Source organism: Heptranchias perlo, chromosome 11, assembly GCF_035084215.1.
Source record: "Heptranchias perlo isolate sHepPer1 chromosome 11, sHepPer1.hap1, whole genome shotgun sequence".
NCBI classification, from domain to species: Eukaryota; Metazoa; Chordata; class Chondrichthyes; order Hexanchiformes; family Hexanchidae; genus Heptranchias; species Heptranchias perlo.
This window is the reverse complement of record NC_090335.1, coordinates 46,312,608-46,337,438: the sequence shown is the minus strand read 5'-3', so window position 1 is coordinate 46,337,438 and position 24,831 is coordinate 46,312,608. Positions and strand designations below refer to the sequence as shown.

Here is a 24,831-nt window from a genome sequence, read left to right as displayed (position 1 = left end):
TGCATAGTCCAAGATGCTGTTTTGTGCTCAGATGAGGTTAAACCAAGGCCCTCAGGTAGATATAAAAGATCACAGTAGGAAGTTCTTCCAGTGTTCTAGTTAATATTTATCCTTTAACCAACACTACCAAAGAGAGGTTGTCTAGTGATTTCTCTCATTGATGCCTTGCAATGTGCAAATTGGCTGCCACATTTCTCCAACAAAATTACCTCATTGGCTATGCAGCATTTTGGGACATCATACAGTTGTGAAAAGCCCTGTACAAATGCAAGCTTTTTCTTTACCATATTGGTTCTAATGAAAGATCACATCTTTTTCCAGCTATTAACTGATTTGTTAATGTCTAGCATTTTCCATTTTGGTTAGTTTTAATTACATCAATTATAAATTAAGAGTTGCTAGATGTCTGGTGCAACTCAATATTTAATCTTTGATTTACCAATCATGAAGTCCTTTGAACTTCTTGGCTGGCACTTAAAGCATTATTAAGGTAATTAAGAACTAAGTAGTAGGCTTCAGAAATCTGAAGTACATACTTTTGCTAAAGTTTGTACTATTTATTTTAGGTACAGTATTTTTTCAAGATCTTGGACAATTGAAAAGAACGTGACCCAAACATCAGTGTGAATTCTTCATTTCAAGAAACAGTCTCATGGCAATAGGTTCATAAGTTTTATTTTTCTGATGCTTTAAATCACGTGAGGAGTATTGTTCTCCAAACAAGTTTACAGATGTTACATTGCATTTTACACCATCCTACTGCATTGGTTTACTTCAAATAAAGATTATACGATTTTACCAGTGACTTTGGTATCTTTTATACATTACACTTTGCAGAAAAATTGTACAACTGCATAAATATAAAATCTTCCACCGTGAAAATGGTTAAAACATTCATAAAGACTCATCACCACAGGTGACGGATCCAGCAAACAACTGTTTTGATAACTAATCACAATAGGCAGACCCAGATCTCAACATACAATTTCAAACAGATTGGAGGTTAAACAGATCTAAAGGAAGTGTAATAAAACCCATCACCCTACACTAACATTGCCAAAAGAAAATAATGCAATTTCTCCTCTCCCCACTCCTCTTTCTCTCTCCTTTCCCCCCCCCCCCCCCACCCCCGACACACAAAAAACATCAGAGTGCAGTATGTTCATACACATGGGCATAACAGGAAAGAAAATCAAGTACCATGTCAATTTTCAGAGTATTTACATCTTGGAAAGCAAAACTCACTTGCTTGCTTAAAAAAACTGCAACATGGTTTGAAGGACCAGTGAATGCACTACAGTACTGTACACTTAAACCCACACGAGGCACAAGGCAGCAATACTTAAGGGACAGAAACACTGCTTGCTACACATTAGTGGAATTATAATTTACAGTAATGGGCAAACCCATGGCTCAAGTAGTATCATTTACAGTAGAATAAATATGTACTACTATTGCTTTTATTTTACATACCTAAGTAAATGCAGAAAGCTAGGGTAAAGCATATAGATTAAGTGTAGGTCCCATATGTATGACAGTTTGTTCAAGACTAAATGAAATAAGGGGCAAGTTCTATTTTGCATTTATCAGCTTTTGACCTCAATTTTTACATCAAAGCGTCCCCGAAAGCGGTCTTTTTCACTATATTCAATATTATCACCAAACACTTTACACTCGATGCGCAACTCCACGTTGTGTGTGAGGTTGGTGAACTGAATAGCAAGCAAGGGTTGGAGGTACTTTTCCTGCAGACGCTGGCCGTAGTATGGGTAGTACTGCAGAGGAAAGCCAGGGTATCCTCCCATGCCAAAGTATTCCACAGATCCAATTTTACCTCTGTCTTCTTCTCTCTAAACAAACCAAAACATCAAAAAAATTACAATATCACATCAGAGTCCAAGTAAGTTGATGAGCATGGCAAGACATGTACCCAACTCAGTGATGAGCAACTAGAAGGCTTCAACTTTATGGCTAGTTGCAAATAAAAGAAAATCATTAGACACATTAACCTTTGTTGAGTTCAACCTTTTGCAAAATGTTCAGATTTGGAGCTTGGCTTTGGGAGAGCAACATCCTTCACATTACTGAGCATCTTAGTAGTCATTTATCGCTCAGCAGTGGCCATTAGCCACTGACATGTCAGTCATTCTCGCATTCATCCAAGATAGCCAAGAGTCGCCCTTTTGAAGGGAGTAATCAGAAAATGCCGAACACCACAAGTGGAAAGTAAAGGACATGCCAAGCTATTCACAACTATATGGTCAATTGCTGTGTTGTTCTGAAGTCCACATTGATACCTTGCAATTAATGGAATCTCCAAAAAGCAGAAAGCACTATCAGATTTGCATTATTCAAACTCCATACCAGACTTATTTGAATCACCCACAAGCAGCAATGGGTAAATCTAATCCATTCTGCAACAATCAAACAATGATACAAAGGTCATCCAGTGCTCAACACCAGGCAGCTTGAGGAATAGATAGACTTCAAGACCTATAGCATCTTTGCCCAGATAAGATTAGACAAACACATATTGGCTTCCACTACAAGCAGATCCTAATTAAATGATCAGTCATGCTGTGGCACCAGTATGTGCCTGCATCCAGAGGCTCGTCAACTAAATGGTAACCACATAAATAGGCAAGACATTGATCGATACATAAGTTTCCTCAAGAACATAATATCCATTCTCGGAAAAAGAAAAATCTGATCAAGCTTCTTGCTATCCAGTCATAAAAATGTCACCTGACTTCTTTATAGTTTTGGTTAGTGATTGAGTCAAGTTTAATCTATACATTAAACAAACAAGGAAACATTCACATTTATCCCAATTCCCTTTCTTTAAGTGGCAAGGTGTGGGGGGGTGGGAGGTGTGGGCAGACTAGGGAGGAATCCTTACGAGGCAGATGGAGGATATTAGTTAATAAAGCACTTTAAATGCAAGGGTGCATGACCCTTCCGCACCCCCTCCTTCTCATCCTTCTCTTCCCCAACCCAGATCCCAAATTGAACCTTTCAAGGTTCCAATGAGAAATTATGGATTAAGGGGATTAGAAAACTAATTAATAGGATTGCAGTACTAATTTTTTTAAATGTAGAAGGAAGAACATTTTGTAGAAGAGATATTTTATTTGGTGGAAAAGAGTAATTTGAAAAGATGCAAAGCCAGCAACACAAATGAGATTAGGACAGCTGACTGGTAGCCAGTCTATTCATATGCGGCATTTACTTTGTGACACTGCTTTAAGCGTGTCCAAGTTCAACAAAACCACTGCAAGGTAAACAATAGAGTTCCACTGCCTGCAAAGGAGTAAGAGAACCACTATATACCAAGTTTCTCTAGCTACAAACCGGTTCTGTACTAAAGCCATCTCTACATGACAACAGTGCTGTTTTATATTGCTGGTTTGTGCAAATGCTACCTAACCAAATGGAAGAGGGGGATGAAGAGGATAAATAGAGAGGAGTAATCCAGCAGCCAGAAATGAAAATGGGAAAACTACTTTCAAATTCACATGCATATGCAGTTGTTTTGAATACTACCATCTAAGCTGTGGCAAATGCCCTAAACATGCAAATGGGAGGATTTCATACAGAGGCTCATTAATATTGTAGAACCACTTCAGGGCTAAATGACAGGAATAGCTCCTTAGAGGAGCTACCCAAACTGAACAATATCAAATAATTCTTTGAACCTTTTATCACTACAGCAGATTTTAAGGGCTGCACCTGATTAGTTTTGAATCCAAAAAGTGTGAGGAAAGGATAAAGGAATGGTGCAGTGCACTAACCAAAGAAAGTTAATTGTCTTTGTCAAATAGGGATTGTAAAAAGGACATTAACAAGTCAGCACCTACATTAGGCCATCCAACACCAAGAGAATGCAACAGTGTCAGGGTGCTGTCCTTCAGCAGAGACATTTAACAGATCTCAGCTGCCTGTCCAGGCACATATTAAGAGATCCCAACGCATTGTTCGAATAGGAGCAAGTGCTCCTACTGTAATTTTTCACTCAACCAGATTGACTGGTGATCCATCTCATTGTGATTTATGGTACGCTGTGGTACATGAATGGCCACCTATGCAACAATCCCTACTCCAAATGGAATTTGTTAGTGGAAATGCAAGACAATTATGCAACAACATGCAATGTATGCTAGCCACAATGGTTGCCAAAGACACCTGCATATTAAGGAGCAACCACAGAAGCGCATCCATCCCATAGCTGAAGGGGGAAGACAACAGGCAACTATTATTCTCCATCCTACTTTGAAACTGAACATCTCTTACCTTTGCTTCGCAATGAACAGGAAGGACAAATTGATTATAATTTGCTTGCAACTCTCCACGAAGGTCAGAATTATTCTTCGGAGGCTAAAAGATAAAAGGTATTCAGCAACCAGTTACACCCACATAAAATGGATTATAAAATTACACAAGTTCAGGTATTACTTCTCGTAAAAAAAAGTACCACAAATTTATATACTTCATAAAACTATACAATGGGCCGAATCTTGCAGGAAAAACAATGGCTTGTTAACGACGCTCACCATTAATCCCCTGAACTTACTGGCCAATTTGCATATTAAGAGATATGCCATGAGTTGCAAATCTCCAGAACTTGATCGGTTTACGCTGCTCCGCATAAACGGCATCTCACCCTTAGCCTCCCCATTATTTTTAAGAACTTGCTGGATTTGCATGTTATTTGCCAATTAAGTTCCAGGCCCAACTTTCTGCAGAGTTTAACAGCGCAAATACTTAAAAGATGTGATAATTGTTACGGCAATGCCAATCAACACCTCTAACCCAGAAAAGAAACAATTAAAACATTTCAATCTCATTCCTGCATGTAAATTGTTGAGTTTTTTAAAAATGTCAAATTTAATTTTTTTTCCTTTGTCTCTTTTTTCCACTCTTAATCCTATCTTTCCCTCTTTCTGTACCTGATTTGACTAATTCACCCTCCTTCTCCTCTGATTCTTTCTCAATCCTTAAATCTCGTTGATTAAGGAGTTAGACCGTTGGTCCTGCCATTCAGTAAGGTCCCAAATGCCATCGCCAGACTGTTATAAGCTCATGCTGCCAAGCAAGTTACGGCACAAAAGAATAGAGCTGAAGAGTGCAGGAAAAAGTCTAATGGTGTATGCCACAAGATGCCCCACTCCAGCAAGATCTGCCCCAGTCATAAAAACAATCTCCGCTCTGATAATCAAGAGCAAGAGCAGATGCATATAGTGCCATCTTTTACATTGCTGAATTGTGACAATCTTAGGTTTTGTGTATGACTAAACTAGTCTGAGCTATACCAATAGTGCTTTGCAAAAAATGCTTTGAAGTCAAAGTGCACTCCAGCCACGATTTTCTGGTTTCTGTAAACATAGAATTACTACATTGAATCCTATTCCAACTTAACAGATTGTTGCAGGACATAGTTCTTGGGAATCCTTCAAATCAAAATAGCCAAGTTTATGTTTTACCCAAAATCTTCATTAAGCTTTCAACCTTTCAGTTCTTTAGTTAGGTCATTTTATTACACACGCAAGCTCTAAAGTAAAAATCATTGTAACTTGAAGGAGCCTCACCTTAGGAAAGAAGCCAACAATCCTGTTAAGCTTTGCAATGACACATGGTTTGCCGTCTGCATAGCCATAATTAGAATCATCCAGTCCAGAGCAATTCTTAAGCCACGCACGATGAAATCTGCACACTCTCTTCTGTCCTTGTGAATCATCTAGATTGCCTCTAGTTATGTAGTCCCCAGGAGTCTCTAAGGTAGCAGATTTTTACTAAATTATTAACAGTACAATTTTTATAGCAAACAGTCAAAATTCAAGCAACCAAAACATTACTGCTAATTGAAGTAGAGACAACTGAAGCAAGCTTGGATGAGTAAAATATTTCACTTCAGGTGCAGACATGCCATCTAAGACATCACCTATGTGCATTTTCAGTTGACTACCCCATCTTCCACCCACCCCCCCAAGCATGAAACCTGCTCCCAAAAGAATCAGTGATAATCTGTATCCAACTACAAATTGGTAACCGATGTACACACATCTAAACTAGATGTGTGGAGTCATTCTTTTAATCACATACACCTGCACAACATTTCAACAGATTTATCCTCTTTTCAGAGGAATCTGCAGTGTAGTTTACAAGTACACAAAGATTTTGTTCATTTGTCCCTTAAAAATTCAAGGGCAAAGCTGCAACCATGCCAAAACAGCAACCTACCTATAACATGGGTTATCTGGAGATTAAAACTCAATATTGGCTCGTGAGACTGGGATAGAATGAACATTCACTGTGGTGGCTGACACCCTGCCAGTTCAGAACATTCCATGACATTAACCAATACATTTGTTTGCTATTGGAGGTACTGAAAGTTTGGCCACAAAATTAACTTCACAAACTTTTAGTCCCAATACAGCAAATCTCTAAGTACTGGCAAGTTCTATACTTGATCAATTTTAGTTAAAACCTCTAGATGATTGATATGGCAAATCTACTACAGGAGATCAACTTAAAATACCAAAACTAAAAAAAGTTACTGTAAGAAGCCACAAAATGACATTCAAAAAATACATTTGCTGGAAAAATAATGGCACATTTAATGGCACTTTGATGTGTAAATCACCCAGCAACTTGTGGTGACGGAGATATACCATGAATTGTGAATCGCCACAAGTTGCTAGACAATTTGCGTCGTTAGCCTCACGAAAATAGCAGCCCGTCCTCAACCTCAGTTTCATGAAGTTGCTGCATTTGCACATTAATTGCCAATTAAACTCACCATAGAAAGTTAGGGCCGCTACTTAAAAGTGCAAGTAGCTTTTTAATGAGGAGATTTATGTTCCTGCAATGGCAATCAACCTCTCTGGCCCAGAAAGGGAACAATTTAAACTGTAGAGTCTCATTCTTACAAGTAGTAAATTGTTTTAGATTTTTTTTTAAATTGAAAATGTTTAAATTTGTTTTCCTTTGTCTCTCCTCTCAATCCAATCTTTCTTTCCCTCTCTTTCTGTACCTGATTTGACTCTAATTCACCCCATTTCCATCTCCATCATTCCCATTTCTTTCTCAATCCTTAAATCTCACTAGTTAAGGAGATTGACTGTTAGTCCAATCATTCACCAAGGTCTCAGATGTCCCATTTCCAGCAACTTGCAGGGCAAAAAATTTGCAAGCTGAAGGGTAAAGGAAAAAGTCTAACTAATAGAGCACATCACGTGATGCCCGCTCCAGCAAAATCTGGGCCACTATTGTAGAAAAGGATAACGGCATTACCTTCAAAGTACTCGCCACATTTTATAGAAGATGAAGCATCCGATGTGCAACTAATGTGCAAATGCAGCACCTTCATGAAACTCATGGGGAGGTTGAGGACAGGCTACTGTTTGAGTGAGGTTAACGGTGCAAATCATCCGATATTCTAAAATTTTGATTTGATGCTTCAAGTAAAAAGGCAGTGTAGATACTAGTCCATTCTCCCTCTCTACAAAGCCCCAGCAATTTAGACAACAGCAGCGAACATCCTCACACATCTGAGTGGTTCCACAAGTCACAACTGCAAACAGATCCAAGAGCCACAGGACCCCAAGAAACAACTAAGGAAAATTGTATCCCCATCAGATCACAGTTTCTCAGGACCCCATAACTCAGTTACATCCATTCCATTTCCTATGGAGGAAGTCCAGGATAACCCTGTTGGTGATATCACTGGCACAACTTAGCACAAAGGGTTCTCTCATAATTTTTCCCATTTACCAAGGGATAAAAGACTGCAATGCTTGCTAAATGAGCTCCAAGCTAGATGCAAGAATCCAAATCAATTATAAATAATGATGGTCAATGTTAGTATGTCTTAAAATAACTGTCCCGATACCATGAAAAAGTCTTCAACGTGAGCAAATGTGGAAGATTTTACAAATGCCCATGTATCCACCATTGAAAGATATTTATTTCATAGTGTGCTGCTCCAAATGGCATCTGTGGAAGGTAGAGGGAATTGGCAAATTTAACTATCAAGGAACTAAAGGCTAGATCAAATCACTAATTACCAAGAGAAGGCAAAGAATTTCCATGATCCAAAAATGTTCATTCTCCTTGGAAAACACAGGGCTAAAAGGTTGGGCACACTTGTCTCCTGTAACTGCATCAGCAACAAGCGTGGGTAGAATGTCCTATTTGTCAGTTCTAGATATGAAACATACTATACTAAGAAGGCCCTAGGACAGCAAATGAACCCTGTTTGAGCCTCATCCTCTTCAAGACTGATTATTTTGGAATTTCAAGCATTGTAAGTGAAAAATGGTGCAGAAAGCATTACTTCCAAAGTGGCAACAATATTTTCAAAAGAAATCAGCATTTAACCTCTGCCGAGGTCAGGCCAATAGATCTTGTGTTAGTAACAGACCTCCTGTGACCTTCAAATATTCTTTGCATGCAAGGCATCTAATGCTGATTTTGACTTCCTAAAGTTCATGCATTTTTTTTTAAACAATCACTCAACCTGGCCTGGTAGATGCTCAAGAGGCTACAATCTTAAATGGACCAGTAATCTAAGGGCCAGTAATCAGGCAGCTAGAAAATATCATGAATATAACCATTAACTTTCCTGGCCCAATTTACACCAATCTCCAACTTCACAGTAGCAAAATTGACAAATCAGGAGCTCATTGGCAATTAAAATACTATCTTTCAATTGAGGATTACAATCTTCCCTCCTATTAGCTTAGGCCAAAAACAGGATGGAGTCTTCTAGCAAAGAACTGGCTAACTTGCTCACCTCAGGTTTACGGTGCTCAATGGAAGATTATTTACTCACAAAAGAACGTCAGTTTTCTTAAAAAACAGGTGAGTTCTTGCTTTCGGATGGGGGGGGGAAAAACTGAGGTCAAGCACGATCCCTAGATCGTGCTTTTAGCCTTTAGAATCTAAAGAACTCTAAATAAATCGTGACCTACAATTTCAGTGATAGCAAGGGATACATTAAAAGTAATGCTATTTAGGCATCAAGAAATCAGATATTTAAGTATAAGCACCAGAAAGGTCATTCAGGTTAGCAAAATCTTGATATTGGCTGGAAAAAAAATTGAACAACTACATTCACACAATTTTATACCAATGACAAAAGGCTGAATAAGGGAACTGGCAAAAGGGCAATACTGAATCTGAAACCAAATTTCGAAAAGGTTGTATGGGCCTGACTCGATGAGAATGATACCACTGAGCCAAGGCTGACTATTTAATCAATACAACAAATCCTATTGTGACAGATTCCACACCAAACAATTGGCACATCCAAACGCACAAAATAGCATTTCAACAATACTCCAGACCAAAAAATGAGAGACCTTGCCCAATATCTTTAATTGCAGTGTGTGTATGTTATCCAGCACAATGATACTGACTGAATTTAAGAGCCTGCTTGGAACCATAAGTGTTACTGCAACCATGCTGACCAATGTGTCCAAAAGGACACTGCACCCTTGCCCAAGAAACTTCCAGGCACATGCTCTAACACCACATGGCATTGGAGCTTCTTAGCATCTGACAACTCATCAAAATGCATACGGTGGGGGAAGAGAAGAGATAAAACTGGTGGTACAGCCTGATGCTTTCTTCCCCTTGTCCAACATAAAATGAAGCCCATTTTGACCAACATCCACTTGCACTGAATATAGTCACTGGGTAAATGTTCATTTTTTTTTTAAATGGACCAACCTGCTCAGTTCTAAAAACCCATAACTTAAGGTACATCAGACAAAGTCTTCCCATTCTCATGGGGAAGTCCCAAGATGCATGCAAAACTTCTAGACTTTTTAAAACATCTCAAACTATTTGGTTAAAAGGTGGAATTAGCCAATTTTGAAATAGAAAATATTTTTTGCTATCAAGACTGTGGCAAGACACTGCTGCCAAAGAGAATAGCATTTTCGATAACAATAGGAAACAAAAATGAATAGATCCGTGGACACAGCTATTTGCTGTATGGGATTGGATCATACATATAACTGAATAAAAGCCCTGAAGTGACACTGTCCCAGTGATTGTCAAGGTAGTCTTAAAGTCACCTGGAGAATAAAGGAAGGATGCAAGTTGCAAATATAAGGATCAGATACATGACAAAGGCTTGTATTTCATTATTTCAAGTGTCAGCTTGGCTCAGTTGTCCTGAGTTATTAGCCATTCTCTTGAATCAGTAGCAATTTTTGGGACTTGCACATAATCTAGGGTGACACTAGTGTTTCAATGAGATAGTATTGCATTGTTGGGGTTGTCACGCTTCCACAGGAAACATGAAAGCCAATCACTATGGTTGAACCAAAGAACCCATTACACTATCCAAAGGAAAGGGAGTTTCTCCCCTTGTCCTAGTCAGGATCAAGCCCTCAGCCAACATCACAGATTTAACTGATTATCCATGTCATTACAGTTCACAGGATCTTGCGGTCACAAACTGGCTGGCATGTCTGCAGTTCAAATGCAAATATTTTAATTGCTTGATTATGAAATTATGGTGCTATTAATATCACTTTTCATTTGCCGTGTTGAGCATAATACTGTCACCTCACAAAAGTTAAAAGCTGCAGTTTGGGTTGAGCTAGTATCTGATGAGCAAACTTCTTACCAGCAACTCCTATGCTCCATTTCATTTGAGAATCAAATCAGCCACCCCAGAAGTCCATTCCATCTATAATTCTATTCATTTTTAAACCCAAGTGTTCATTTCACTTCCTTGTGTATTGTCAAAAAACTAAACGCAAGCTAAAAATTAAGGAAACATTGCAGTTTTGGTGCTACTTTGTCAAGTAGCAAGCGTCATTAAAAGGCTAGTTATCAGTTCATTTTTATATAATGGAAAACAATTTTACTACATGGTATACTTTTGCCAACTGGAGATCTTACATCTGTAAAGGGAAGATCAAGACCAGGAAGGCTCTCTTATGGAATAGATCTTACAGTATTCATACAATACACCTTCCTTGAAATTAACAACCAGATACATCTGTTTTCTGTTTAACATTGCCAGCTCATGGCCCATTTCTTTAATATTTGTGTCACGTGCTTAGTACAGAGCAATAGTTTCCTTAAACTTACCGGAACAGTCCTCAAAAGGAGTGCTGCCAACCTGACTTGATTCATTGTAATTTTCCAAGAGCTTGTTCATACTCTGCACAAAGCTTTCATAGGACTTTGGGTTTGACATACTAAAGGAAATTTCTGTTTTTATCGCATATGGTGCATGTGATAGTCCTAAAAGTGGAAGAAAGTTGAAATTTAAAAATAAAATCAAAATGAATGTTTAAACCTAATCACTATTAATTCATTCCATTTTTTAAAAATAAGATATAGTTACTCTATTCAGTAAAGCAATACCTTTGCATGTTACTGAAATTTGGAATGCAATTGCTAAACTGAAGTAATCATGATTAAAAATGCTACCTTCATACAAGACAAAACGTTCAACATAAACTGGGATGTTCCTAATATTGATGAGTAGTTGAATTCTGAACAGATTAGCAATAGTGGTGCTACACCTGGCTTTAGAGCTCCTGCATTAGGAAAGGTTTTTTAAAAAATCAGCCAGTTTGCTTCTGTTCACTATCCAGTGTCTCCTGCTGGAAAGGAATACATGTGGACATCAGGATTATGCTAGGCCACTTACTGTCAATGCTCGCACATTTGCTACTTACATAATGTACCAGAGGACACCTGGCACAACTGTGCCCCATGGGCAGAGAGTCAACTGCTTCAAGGGAAGAGGACAGAAAATTTGTTTCTAAAAAAAAAGTGGGCTTTAAAGTAGTAGGGCTTTGATAACATATTCATGTGTATATTGTGGTGTAGATTACGTGAGTAGTCTGTAACCATTCTGATTATAAATTTTCAAGTAGAGCCCCTACTTGTGATCTTTACTACTGATCACAGTACAGAACATAGTCACATGACTGGGTTATACTTAGTAGGTACAGACGAACACTTCGGTGAATGCAACGTCCCTTTAAGTAGCTATTTGCATTTTTTTTTAAATCAATCCTACTAAATACAGCACCAGTATTTAATTAATTATGTACAATTATGACATAACATTTACAAAATCTCTTTATAAAACCCGACTCCAGTGGAACAATGTGTGGGAGGCTGGAGTGTGTGCATACTGATAAGTGACCTTCACAGTTGCCTCCAAACATAGTGGTACTGTGACACGCAGGCTTTTCCATTGCGCCACTCTCGGCAATAGTAGACAACAAATCGGCAGGCACTTCAGCGAGGGAGTAATTTACGCCATTAAAGGCAAATTACAGTTCCATATCAGTTCCCAACTCAAACCTCCACCCCCATGTATACGTTTAAAAATACAAGACCGATATACCTGGAGGTGCAACTCTGTCCTGGTATTTAGGTTCGAAATCACTGATGGTGAGCAGCAGTACTTGAATGGTTCCGATAAAGATCCCAGCGAGGCAGCCATAAAAGATCAAGTAGAACAACAGTATCTTGACTACAGGAGGAAGAATACAGATAACTAGACATTACTCCTACGTTTATTTTTGTAGGTGAACAAACCTGAGTAGTTAAACGAAACTGTTCCGATTCTACGTCTCAAATGTATAAAAGCACGATTCAATGTCTGATATGACATTTGCTTGGCCTCTCAGCAGATTGCTTCATTATTACTGTGAACGCGGTCTTAACGTGGTGCGATTTGCAGCGTTTGACTTAACGAGAATGGAGGATATAGCATTGGCCCACGTTGATAAGATTTCCTCCCGCCTCAAATTGATGCAGCTTGTTTTCGAGCAGCGAGGCTCAACTGACAGTGAAGCAAGGTCCTTCAGAAAATTTCCATCCAATGACCAGAAGGGAGTGTTCACCCAGGCAAAAAAGACTGGGCCAATAATTTATTGGTAATGAACTTGCATACTCGTGATAGGATTGCGTAATGTTTATTGGTACAGTGAAGGTGAAAAAAATCAATACAAAAGCCCGATACTAACAGGCTTTCTTTTTAAAAAGGGTTTTTAAAACTCGAAGCTGCACACCCATAGCGCAATTCGTTTGCTTACAACAAAGTTCCAAAGATCGCGCCCACTGGCCAAGAGATTTAAAAAAATCTAGACTAGCAATTTATAACATTTTCATGAACTTGGATGGTCAGTATCCCTGACGAGGGAACAGACTACATATGTGAATGTGACTAAGAGTTTGTGCATGCCATGCATGCATATATAATACCGAGGACTGTACGGCAGTCTGGGCACATACGATAGCCATCGGTTGCTAAGAGACGAAACTCGGACCATTTTCATCCCAATCCTCATTTAGTCCCTTTTCCACCACCACCACCACCCCAACCCGATCCGTTCCCCCCCCCCCCCCCCAGAGTCTCCCACCGTGGGGGATTCCCTGGATCCGATCAGTGATATTATTATGCTTTTTAAAACCAACTTCAAGTTTCTGATATACCAAGTGACATAAACGGGGTTCAATCAGTGGCGATTGTGGCGCTGCAAAGCGTGCCACCTTGAACAACCTTGAGACTGCGGAAATTGTGTTCAAACTTCTTGCTTCCCCCACCCATGCTTTCTCGTGTCTATTCTCTCTTCCACCCCCCCCCCCTCCTTCTCCAGGGTCACATGTCTCTGCCACAAAGTTTCACACCATTTATCAAGGATTACCAGACTTTTAAAAAAAGTACACACATATATACATACACACATACTCGCACGTATAAACACAGTACAGACTAAATGGCCAGCCACCGCACGAAAGCAATGTCCTTCACATTGACTTTTATTTATTTTAAAAACACGCCGGCGGAGTCACGCACATTACAGGAAGGCGGAAGCCGGTGCCATTTACCGCTTCTCGCAGTCAGAAGCGCGCACCATTTTAGAATCAATCTTTTGTCTAAAATATAAATTGTTCCAAGCCACCCTCTTCCCGATAAGACACCATTTATGTCAATATGTATTTTTTTTAAAAAATTCTTTTTAGACTATCTTCTCGCAACAGTTCCACAACCTCCAGTGCCGATCATTAACCGAGATCAAAGTGTGTGGAGAGAGAGAGAGGAGAGGAAGCGAAGGCCGATTTCTTAAATAAAGAGACTCGACTACTTACACCAGCTACTCCCGGTCCTGCCAAAAGCCTCCTTTTTCTCGGAATTCCACAGAAATTTCTTCCAACCTCCGTCATCATCCTTGGACTTTCCTCGTGCCATTTTCTATCGGGGGCGGGCGGGTGGGGAAATAGGGTAAGAGTTTGGATTCGGATTTTTTTTTAAAATATAAAAAACTTCTCGTTCCTTTTCAAACAGATCCTCGCGCAGCGCAGCGCGCGTCTTCAGTGTCGGTTACTTTTTTTAAAAAATGACGGTTGGAAGCCGCTGGCTCGAAGCGTCGTTCCCGCGGGGATGGGTGCTGCTGATTCGGAGCTGGCGGCTGTACTGGTAAGTTATATTTTTTTTTTGGAAGGGGGGGGGGGGGGGGGTGGTGGGTGGTTTTTTTAAAAAAAAATTCTCCTGTTCCTCTACCTCGGGTGACGGCAACCGGGAGGGGGAGGAGGAGGAAATGTATTAGGAACGGGAGTAGAAACTCCAGGTGTGAGGAGTTTGGAGGAAGGTAAAGGACTCACTGGCCCTGGATTTTATCGGCTCCAACTCCGCCTCGCCTCGTTAATGAGTGCCTCCGAGAGAGAGGCCAGGCGCCAGCCAATTAGGAGGCGGCAAATTGCGTGACGTCGCAGCGCCAATCTCCCGGGTCCCGCCCACTCCAGGGGCCGCGCCGCACCGCACCGCGCGCGGGTGGGTTGAGAAAGTGTTCGTGTGTTGCAGCAATGACATTTCAGCAAAATGCTGATTTATTGCATTTTTGGTTTTTTTTTCATATGAAGAGTTGTAGGGGAGGGGGCATATTTTTGCATCTAAACTTGTGAGACGGTACGCGATGATAATGATACAACATTTTACGATTCGTTGCAATTACAGTCTTTTTTGGAGAAGGCTGGATGTAGTAAATCTGATATTCTATCAGCTCAATTCCATACTGTATTTTGAAGGAAGAAAAAAGACGTGATTTATAGATCCTGATCACGTCCCTCACAACTGTTTAAAGAGCTTCACACATTTCGCTGTTGCTATGCTTCTAAGTTACAATGCGCCGAATAGGGTTTAAAATTTAGTCTTGGAGTCCCCTTTTGGTTCCCTAAAGGTTAATGTAATTATTTCAAAGACTGCTCCGCTTTGAAGAGCTTTTTTAGTTTACTCTCAATAGCAGAATAGACTGAATACACATATTGAAGAAGTCCGTGCGTTATAAACCTTAACTTAAATGCTGACTTTAGTTTCCAGTGTTTTTAATCACAAGTGGACGATTTGACATTATTTAAAGGGAGATTCTGAATTGAGAAAAATAGGTAGGATGAACCTCTCAAAAACGAAGTGGAAAAAATATCGGTCTTCATAGACCTCCAATTATATTGCTTGTGTACACTGTCAAACAGAACTCATGGGGAGCTCAGTTTTGTTTTTATAGAGTGAAAATGCTGTAAAATCTCGCTGAAGAGAAAGGAGTTTCGTTTGCTGATCGTTTTAGTCTGCGGATCTCCTGCCCTTTCGTGTTTGCCCTTCAAGAATTTACAGACCTAAGCACGTGATTGGTGCTGCTTCCGGGAACAAAAAAAATCCACCCAAAAGAATTACTTTCATATTCATCCTCGACTCCCGGGCTCCATCAAATGGTTTCTATGAACAGAGGACCGGTCGATCAACATCTTCTCAAAGATTCAACACAATACATCCTTAAAGTAACAACATTAAAGCACCAGATCTTCCTGCTGATTTGCCCTTCAAATTACAGCTACCATAAGTTACTTCGTTTAGCGGGAGAGAACCACCGAAAGTTACGCTTAAAGGATAGCAAAGGAACACATGTCAGTTGAGATGGGATTCCAAATTAGGCTGCTACAATCGAGACTACATAGTTCTAATAGCAATAATAAAATTAAAGGTGTACATTTTTGTGGTTTTAGTAAACCTGTAACCTTTTGGAATGAGGTGAAGCTAAATACTAGAAGAGGGTCCTGATATAAAATCAGATATAAATGCATCCCTCCGAGCTTAGTCATTATATAAGTATTCAGTCTCAACCGTGTCAGGATGCACCAAGAATCTATAGATTTTGTATTCATTTATAAAAAGTAAGTGCAAAAGGGCACATCTTCGGATGACACATTTATGCTGCAGCAGTGTTTCAACATACAAACATTAGTACTGAAAAAAGAGAATAGAGTCCTTGTATTCTAAATTACAGCAAAAGATAAAAGCTTAGTTTCAATTCCATTACAACGTTTATGATAAGAGTGTATTTCTTATGGACCCTAGTGTTGCATGAACATTGCAGTGTGAACTCCCCTTATTATACCATTTTCATGCCAGAACAAAAGCTCACTCCCTCATCCACCCATTTCGTCATGACACCATTATTAGCACACTGTTGACACAGCTCGGGGGGGGGGGGGGGGGGGCGTGAGACCAGAGCATATCTATGATCTATGTTGCACGTCTCCAGGCAACAGGGGACACCAGTGTTTGATGTCACTGCAATTTCATTCTTACTCCACGTCTGCCCAGCTAGAGAATTAACGGGTCCAAGGCCTGCCGTAATGTGTCAGAATGAAGCTCAATAGTTTATCCCACCTAATAGCTTTGAAAGAGATCAAAATAGGTGAAGCTGGGTGCGAGAACAAGAGAGTTTGTACAAATCAGGTTTATCTGTATATCAAAAGCAAAATGCTGCGGTTGCTGGAAATCTGAAATAAAAACAAAATGCTGGAAACACTCAGCAAAACTGGCAGCATCCGTGGAGAAAGAAAGAGTTAAGATTTCAGATATATCTGTATATCATTTGGTTAGATCTGCCGGACATGCATTGAACATTCCATATAAAAATAGACTACATTAAATATGACAGTGTTATCCTTAAGCATCAATGTCAATTTATATAATGGGTGTGCACAATTTTCCATGTAGTGATGTGATTGACATTTCAGAGATGCAGTGCAACTAGAAAAAGATTTGGCTGTTATGTGGTTTTTCATCTGTGTCACAAACACCTTGAGTACCCATAAACCACAAGGGTACTGGAAGGTGAATTTTAAGTGTAAAGCCTAAGTACATACTACTGTTTTGCCCTTTAAATTTTGCAAGTTGTTTAAGGATATTTGCAGCACTTTTTCTAATGGGTCTTCCTGTAACACTACAGGATTGCCATTTTATTATTTTTACATTATGTGCATTAGGAAGAAATCAACTATTTTAATGGACAGAAAATCATGTGAGCTATGAATCAGACACACTAACCACTGCACCCAATTCCCAATATACACTCCAGTTGTGTGAAGCTTTGTGCCAGGAGCGCTAAATTGTAAAATCAATCTCCTTATGATACTATAGAACCTGTTATGAATAGGATGGCTTATAGCAAGGTCTACTGACCATGGGTGGTTATTTATCTAACAATGCTTTGCATTTTTATTTTACTCCTCAAAGATTAGTGCTCAGGAGTCCATCATTCTTACACTGCATCTAGTTTGGCTTTAGATAATTTACATGATTCAACAGGACATTTTGTAAAGTTAAACAAATGCACCTGCCAAAACAATTGTTACATTGGCATTGTGGAAACAATGAAAAATCAGCCATTTCAAATGGGTAATCTATTCACAAAAAGGGAACACCTCAGTGGTTGATATTTCCTGAAAATTATTAAACAATTCATTTTTTGCTTTCTGTTTTCTACTTTTCAATTATTTATTTTTTTAGGTTTCCCAATTAACCCTAATATGTTATACCAATTCCACAAAAATAATAGTTCTCATTAAAAAAAGATAATTTTGTAATGGAGTACTTGACCCCAACATTTATAGTTGCAGGTTCAAGGCTGTCTGCCAATCAAGATGGCCTGCCACTTCATGCCAGAAAATTTGACCAGTTTTCATCTCAGCCACTAGATGGGGCACCTTGCTGTGGTGGATTGCTTTGTATCTAACTTGGGAAAAACTGGCACAGCGACTATGTCCCACAAAGAACATTTCCTTCAGCTGATCATGCAGCAGTTTTTAAGTGCAATTTGGGTTCCGCCAGGACCACTCGGCTCCAGACCTCATTACAGCCTTGGTCCAAACATGGACAAAAGAGCTGAATTCCAGAGGTGAGGTGAGAGTGACTGCCCTTGACATCAAGGCAGCATTTGACCGAGTGTGGCACCAAGGAGCCCTAGTAAAATTGAAGTCAATGGGAATCAGGGGGAAAACTCTCCAGTGGCTGGAGTCATACCTAGCACAAAGGAAGATGGTAGTGGTTGTTGGAGGCCAATCATCTCAGCCCCAGGGCATTGCTGCAGGAGTTCCTCAGGGCAGTGTCCTAGGCCCAACCATCTTCAGCTGCTTCATCAATGACCTTCCCTCCATCATAAGGTCAGAAATGGGGATGTTCGCTGATGACTGCACAGTGTTCAGTTCCATTCGCAACCCCTCAGATAATGAAGCAGTCCGAGCCTGCATGCAGCAAGACCTGGACAACATCCAGGCTTGGGCTCATAAGTGGCAAGTAACATTCGTGCCAGATAAGTGCCAGGCAATGACCATCTCCAACAAGAGAGAGTCTAACCACCTCCCCTTGACATTCAATGGCATTACCATCGCCGAATCCCCCACCATCAACATCCTGGGGGTCACCATTGACCAGAAACTTAACTGGACCAGCCATATAAATACTGTGGCTACGAGAGCAGGTCAGAGGCTGGGTATTCTGCGGCGAGTGACTCACCTCCTGACTCCCCAAAGCCTTTCCACCATCTACAAGGCACAAGTCAGGAGTGTGATGGAATACTCTCCACTTGCCTGGATGAGTGCAGCTCCAACAACACTCAAGAAGCTCGACACCATCCAAGATAAAGCAGCCCGCTTGATTGGCACCCCATCCACCACCCTAAACATTCACTCCCTTCACCACCGGCGCACTGTGGCTGCAGTGTGCACCATCCACAGGATGCACTGCAGCAACTCGCCAAGGCTTCTTCGACAGCACCTCCCAAACCCGCGACCTCTACCACCTAGAAGGACAAGGGCAGCAGGCGCATGGGAACAACACCACCTGCACGTTCCCCTCCAAGTCACACACCATCCCGACTTGGAAATATATCGCCGTTCCTTCATTGTCGCTGGGTCAAAATCCTGGAACTCCCTTCCTAACAGCACTGTGGGAGAACCGTCACCACACGGACTGCAGCGGTTCAAGAAGGCGGCTCACCACCACCTTCTCGAGGGCAATTAGGGATGGGCAATAAATGCCGGCCTTGCCAGCGACGCCCACATCCCGTGAACGAATAAAAAATAAATTAAAAAAAAGTTTTTAAGTGCAATTGGTGATTGTAGAATAGTCTCGAGACCAGCTAGTCTCACTCTTTCTGAAGGAAGATTGCATGGCAATAAAAAACATGGCGAGGGAATTGAGAATAAAAGTAAAATAAAGTATAAGAGAATGGAACTGAGTGTGCATGTATAGGAAGATGCAGACATGCCAACCTACAAAACTCAGAAAAGCTGGCAACTTCAAAAGAGCGGACATAGCCCCAAAAAAACGACAACTTAAAAAACAACATACAACTGAAAAACACATCTGATTAAAGGCCTATGACCATTGCTGCTTCAAGATGACTGAATAAGTTAAATTCCTTTTTATCACGTTAGACTTCAGGATTTTAATTGGTGTTTTGGGATCACATTCCGCAATATTTTTCCGTGAAAACTGAAACCCAGTGACTTCATGTATGACACACAAAAAGGAGTAATTACAATGGGACTGCAATGGGGCATTAATTTGCTCCAAAGTACAGCTATACCCAGTATTCCTTCACCTATATTATTGGGGGAAAAAACTGAAATACACAAAAATACAATTTTTGCAGTGGCGGATTTAGAAATTTTTGAAAGTGGATGTGCGCTCTGATGGTATAAAATTTGTTTCCTATGGGGGTCATTAGGGCATGCACCCCAAGAAATTTTGATTTTTGACACTTCTTTTGGTGTATTTACCGGCATATTGAAATGTATTATGATTTTGCATTTTAATCCAAAAATAATTTGTTTCAAAATGGCTATATACTAGTTGATCTCATGTGGTGTTGCACATGGGGAGTTGAGACCAAATGTAGTCTTCAGATGAGGCAGGGTTTGAGGGCGGGGGGTAAATCGATAAGGGCATGCAGACAATTCAGTCACATTTTAAAATCATACATTCTATCCTTATACAGAATACTTTAATAACACTTGCAGCATTTTGGGAAGCAAAAAAGTAGAGTTGGTTGCAGCAAGTGAGTTTCTCTACGGTACAGGCTGAGGAGCTAGGAGATGCAAAACTAAGATGCTGCAGCACCACCAGTGGTGAGAGGGTGTAGTCATAGCATGGTAAGTTTATATAGGCAATTTCCATTATAAATAATATAGGAATTTATAATAAAGTTGACACTGGAAGTTTGTGCAGAGATTTTAATTTATCATCACACTATAAGAAGGTGTCCCCTGTTCCACCGGCAGGACAGACCCACCAGAGGGGGGGGGGGGGGGCACAATGGTATACAGTCAGAGGGGGGAGGGGGTGACCCTGGGAATCCTCAACATTGACTCCGGACCCTATGAAGTCTCATGGCTCAGGTCAGACGTGGGCAAGGAAACCTCTTGCTGGTTACCACCTTCCGCCCTCCTTCAGCTGATGAATCAGTACTCCTCCATGTTAAACACAAGTTGGAGGAAGCAGAGAGTAGCAAGGGCACAGAATGTACTCTGGGTGGGGGACTTCAATGTCCATCACCAAGAGTGGCTCGGTAGCACCACCACTGACCAAGTCCTGAAGGACATAGCTGCCAGACTGGGCTTGCAGCAGGCAGTGAGTGAAGCAACATGAAAATATAATTTACTTGACTTCAAACTCACCAATCTGCCTGTCTCAGATGCATCTGACCATGACAGCATTGGTAGGAGTGACTACTGCAAAGTCCTTGTGGAAACCAAGTCCAACCTTCACACTGATGACGCTTTCCATTGGGTGGTGTGGCACTACCACCATGCTAAGTGGGATAGATTAAGAACAAATCTAGCAGTTCAAAACTGAGCATCCATGAGTCGCTGTGGGACATCAGCAGCAGCAGAATTACAATCTGTAACCTCATGGTCTGGCATATCCCTCACTCGTCCATCACCATCAAGCCAGATAAGCAACCTTGGTTCAATAAGGAGTGTAGAAGAGCAATCCAGGAGCAGCATCAGGCATACCTGAAAATGAGGAGCCAACCTGGTGAAGCTACAACACATGCATGCTACACAGTGGAGGCAGCATGCTATAGACAGAGCTAAGTGATCCCACAACCAACAGATTAGGTCAAAGCTCTGCAGTCCTACCACATCCAGTTGACAATTAAGGTGGTGGACAATGAAGCAACCAATGGGAGGAGGAGGCTCCATGAATATTCCCATCCTTAATGATGGCAGAGCCCAGCATGTGAGTGCAAAAGACATTGCTGAAATGTTCACAACCATCTTCACTCAGAAGTGCCGAGTGTATGATCCTTCTCAGCCTCCTCCTGAGATCCATACCATCACAGATGCCAGTCTTTAGCCAATTCGATTCACTCCACGTGACATCAAGAAACGACTGAGTGCACTGGCCACAGCAAAGGCTACAGGCCCCGACACTATCCCAGCTGTAGTGCTGAAGACCTGTGCTCCAGAACTAGCTGTGCCCTTAGCTAAGCTGTTCCAGTACAGCTACAGCACTGGCATCTGCTTGACAATATGGAAAAATACCCAGGTATGTCCTGTCTACAAAAAGCAGGACAAATTCAACTTGGCCAGTTACCACCCCAGCAACCTACTCCCAATCATCAGCAAAGTGATGGAAGAGTTGTTAACGGTGGTATCAAATGGCACTTACTCAACAATAATCTGCTCATCAATAATCAGTTTGGGTTGCACCAGAACCACTCGGCTCCAGACCTAATTACAGCCTTGGTCCAAACATGGACACAAGCTGAATTCTAGAGATGAGGTGGGAGTGACTACCCTTGACATCATGGCACCAAGGAGCCTAGTAAAACTGAAACCAAAGCTTCTTCGGCAACACCTCCCAAATTTGCAACCTCCACCAGCTAGAAGGACAAGGGCAGCAGGAGCATGGAAAACCATTACCTCCAAGTCACACACTATCCCAACAGACCATATATCGCTGTTCCTTCATTGTCACTGGGCCAAAATCCTGGAACTCCCTACCTAACAGCACTGTGGGAGAACCTTCACCACACAGACTGCAGCGGTTCAAGAAGAAGACTCACCACCACCTTCTCAAGGGCAACTAGGGGTGGGCAATAAATGCTGGCCTTGCCAGCGACGTCCACATCCCGAGAATGAGTTTTTAAAAAAGGTAATATTATGTATATATAACACAGCAGAACTACATGTATGCCAGTGCCATAGCTGAATTAGATAATAATTTAAATAATAATAGTCTGTAGGTCTACTTGCAACATCATAAGATTATTGCAGCAGTATTTTGCTAATATCTCCTTATGTGGCTCGGTGTCAAATTTTGTTTGATAACGCTCCTCTGAAGCGCCTTGAGACGTTTTACTATGTTAAAGGCGCTATATATGTTGTTGTTGTGTGTGAAATATAAACACAGCTTGAGTGAGAGGGCAGCAGCTGTACATCTCCCAGTGACCAGCTCTGACCGTACGAGAAGGGGAGGAAATGGTTTAAAAAGCAATTCTGGTCTCAAAATGAGTTTCGAGCTGTGGTGATTCATATCACAGGAAACCCATTTAATTCAGTCAGAATGAGGGCCATCAGTTCTGAGATTGGCAGAACACAGCAAAATAGGGAACATGGGGCTGCAATCTGAGGGTCAAACAAGCTGGATTAATGCCAGACCATGGTGATGTCTCAGTATTTGAATTCCAGTTCCTCTTTATGTGAACACAAGCGTGTGTGCACGTATAAGTGCCAGTGAACACGTGAGAGAGACTGTGTTCATTCATATGTATGTATTTGTCAGGAAAGGCTTAACAGGCTGGAGCTCTTTTCTCTTGAAAAGTGATGGCTGAGGGGTTATCTGAAAGAGGTCTTTAAAATTACAAAAGAGTTCGAAAGGGTAGATGTAGAAAAGATATTTCCACTTGCAGGGGAGTCCAAAACTAGGGACCATAAATACAAGAGAGTCATTAGTAAAGCCAATAAGCAATTCAGGAGAAAATTCTTTACCCAGAGAGTGGTTAGAATGTGGTGACACATTAAATGCTGACACTTACCTTCCTCTCACACTCAGCTTCTCCCCCTAAAACACAGCACCCAGATTCTGCCACTTTCCCCCTCCCTTTCATTACCATCTATTACCTGCCATTCATTTATCCCCCCCCCCCCCCCACCCTGCATTGCCTTCATTTTCCCTTCCCTCTTCCTTTTATTGCCATCCATTCCCCCCTCTTTCATGGACATCCATTTTCCCTTCTTTTATTGCCATCCATTCAGTCCTCTTTCATAGCCACCTACTCCTCCTCTCCGTTCCTCCCACTTTCCATTTCTGCTCTCCCCTCCATTGCCATTTCTCCCTTGCCATGCATTTTCCCCTTTCCCCTTACCTTGTATTCTCTCCCCACCCTACAACTTGTATTCTTTCCTCTCGCTGCTTCTACTCAAGCTCAGTGGCTAATGCACTGGACAGGTTCCACTCCTCTTTACAGATTCCATGCAGGCTCTGAGATCAATGTCCAAGGATATGTGGCAGGTGTGACTCTCAGGTCTACAGCTCTCATTTGTAGCAGCATCTCAAAAGTTTTATCTTCATTGCAGGAACAAATGAAGCATGTGGCAGTTTCATTGGCATGTGCAGCAGTTCCCCAGTTAAGAAGTGGCCAGGGATTAGTTGGTACCTCCACCTCCGTGGAAGCATAGATTGCAGCTCTGATGCCAGAAGGAGAGAGTGAATAGAGAGCAGCCTGAATAGCGACTTCCAGACCGTGATAACCACAATGCATATTGCTGTTTCTCAGGGATTTCAGGATCTGATAGTTGTTATTAGACCTGACAACAAGCTTATCAGTGAAGCCACAGATACCAGAGCCCAGTGGAATAGCAATGCTGGAGTCAACATGCTTGATACTGTCTCAGAACATGCCAGGCCTCTGCCTTCCCCCTCAAATCACAAGGCCAGTGGAATGTGGGAGGTGAGACCAGGCTGCCTAGAAGCAAACTGCAGAGATGCAGTCAGCAATGCTTTCCCTGTGAGGAGCAAGCTAGCATGAGAGGGGGGGGGGGGGCCCTCAGTCCCATGATTCTTTTATAGAGCATAAGCCGCCAACCACCACCTGCGATTCAGGCCCTCGGGTTGTACCTAGAAGAAGCACTAGAATAAGTGAGAGAAAAACATGTGTAGACACCCAGGGGAAGTACAATATTAAGAATTAGTAGGTTGGCTTGTGTACATTTTGCAATTATTGTACTAAAATAGAATGAGCACTGACATAACATTTTGTTATTTGTAGAGAAATAAGGTAAGAACTTATATTTATATAGCACTTTCACGTGCTCAGGTCCCAAACAAGCAATGAAGTATAGGGAAACATGGTAGCAAATTTGTGCACACTAAACCCCACAGAATAGCAATAAGGTAAATGACCGGATTTTCTGTTTTAGTGATGTTAGTTGAGGAATAATTGTTAGCTAGGACACCAGAAGGTCTCCCCAGCTCTTCTTCAAGAGTACCATGGGGTC

At 41.2% G+C, this 24,831-nt stretch overlaps 2 protein-coding genes across 3 annotated transcripts in view; one reads left to right on the top strand and one right to left on the bottom strand.

The window, feature by feature from the left end:
- The window catches only part of nme7 (NME/NM23 family member 7), a 215,414-nt gene extending 214,616 nt beyond the window's left edge, over positions 1-798 (top strand). For both annotated transcript variants that reach the window (XM_067992928.1, XM_067992927.1), the window contains exon 10: positions 567-798. In XM_067992928.1, coding sequence (XP_067849029.1) covers positions 567-599 — 33 coding nt within the window. In that variant the 3' untranslated portion in view covers positions 600-798. The remainder of the gene's footprint in view (positions 1-566) is intronic.
- LOC137327280 (sodium/potassium-transporting ATPase subunit beta-1-like) lies at positions 660-14,665 on the bottom strand. Its single transcript, XM_067992929.1, has 6 exons — positions 14,134-14,665; positions 12,383-12,511; positions 11,107-11,262; positions 5,586-5,770; positions 4,291-4,374; positions 660-1,850 (listed from the first exon to the last, which is right to left on the bottom strand). Exons 1-6 carry the CDS (start codon positions 14,231-14,233, stop codon positions 1,587-1,589), a joined length of 918 nt encoding a protein of 305 aa, XP_067849030.1. The 5' UTR covers positions 14,234-14,665; the 3' UTR covers positions 660-1,586.
- Positions 14,666-24,831: the final 10,166 nt, after the last annotated feature.

Excerpts from the sequence above, each read along its gene's own strand:
- LOC137327280 (XM_067992929.1), bottom strand. The coding sequence starts at position 14,233 with ATGGCACGAGGAAAGTCCAAGGATGATGACGGAGGTTGGAAGAAATTT. Across the intron at positions 12,512-14,133 it reads CAGGACCGGGAGTAGCTGGT|TCAAGATACTGTTGTTCTAC; the intron begins GTAAGTAGTCGA and ends TTCCTCCTGTAG. Across the intron at positions 1,851-4,290 it reads CTGTTCATTGCGAAGCAAAG|AGAGAAGAAGACAGAGGTAA; the intron begins GTAAGAGATGTT and ends TGGTTTGTTTAG.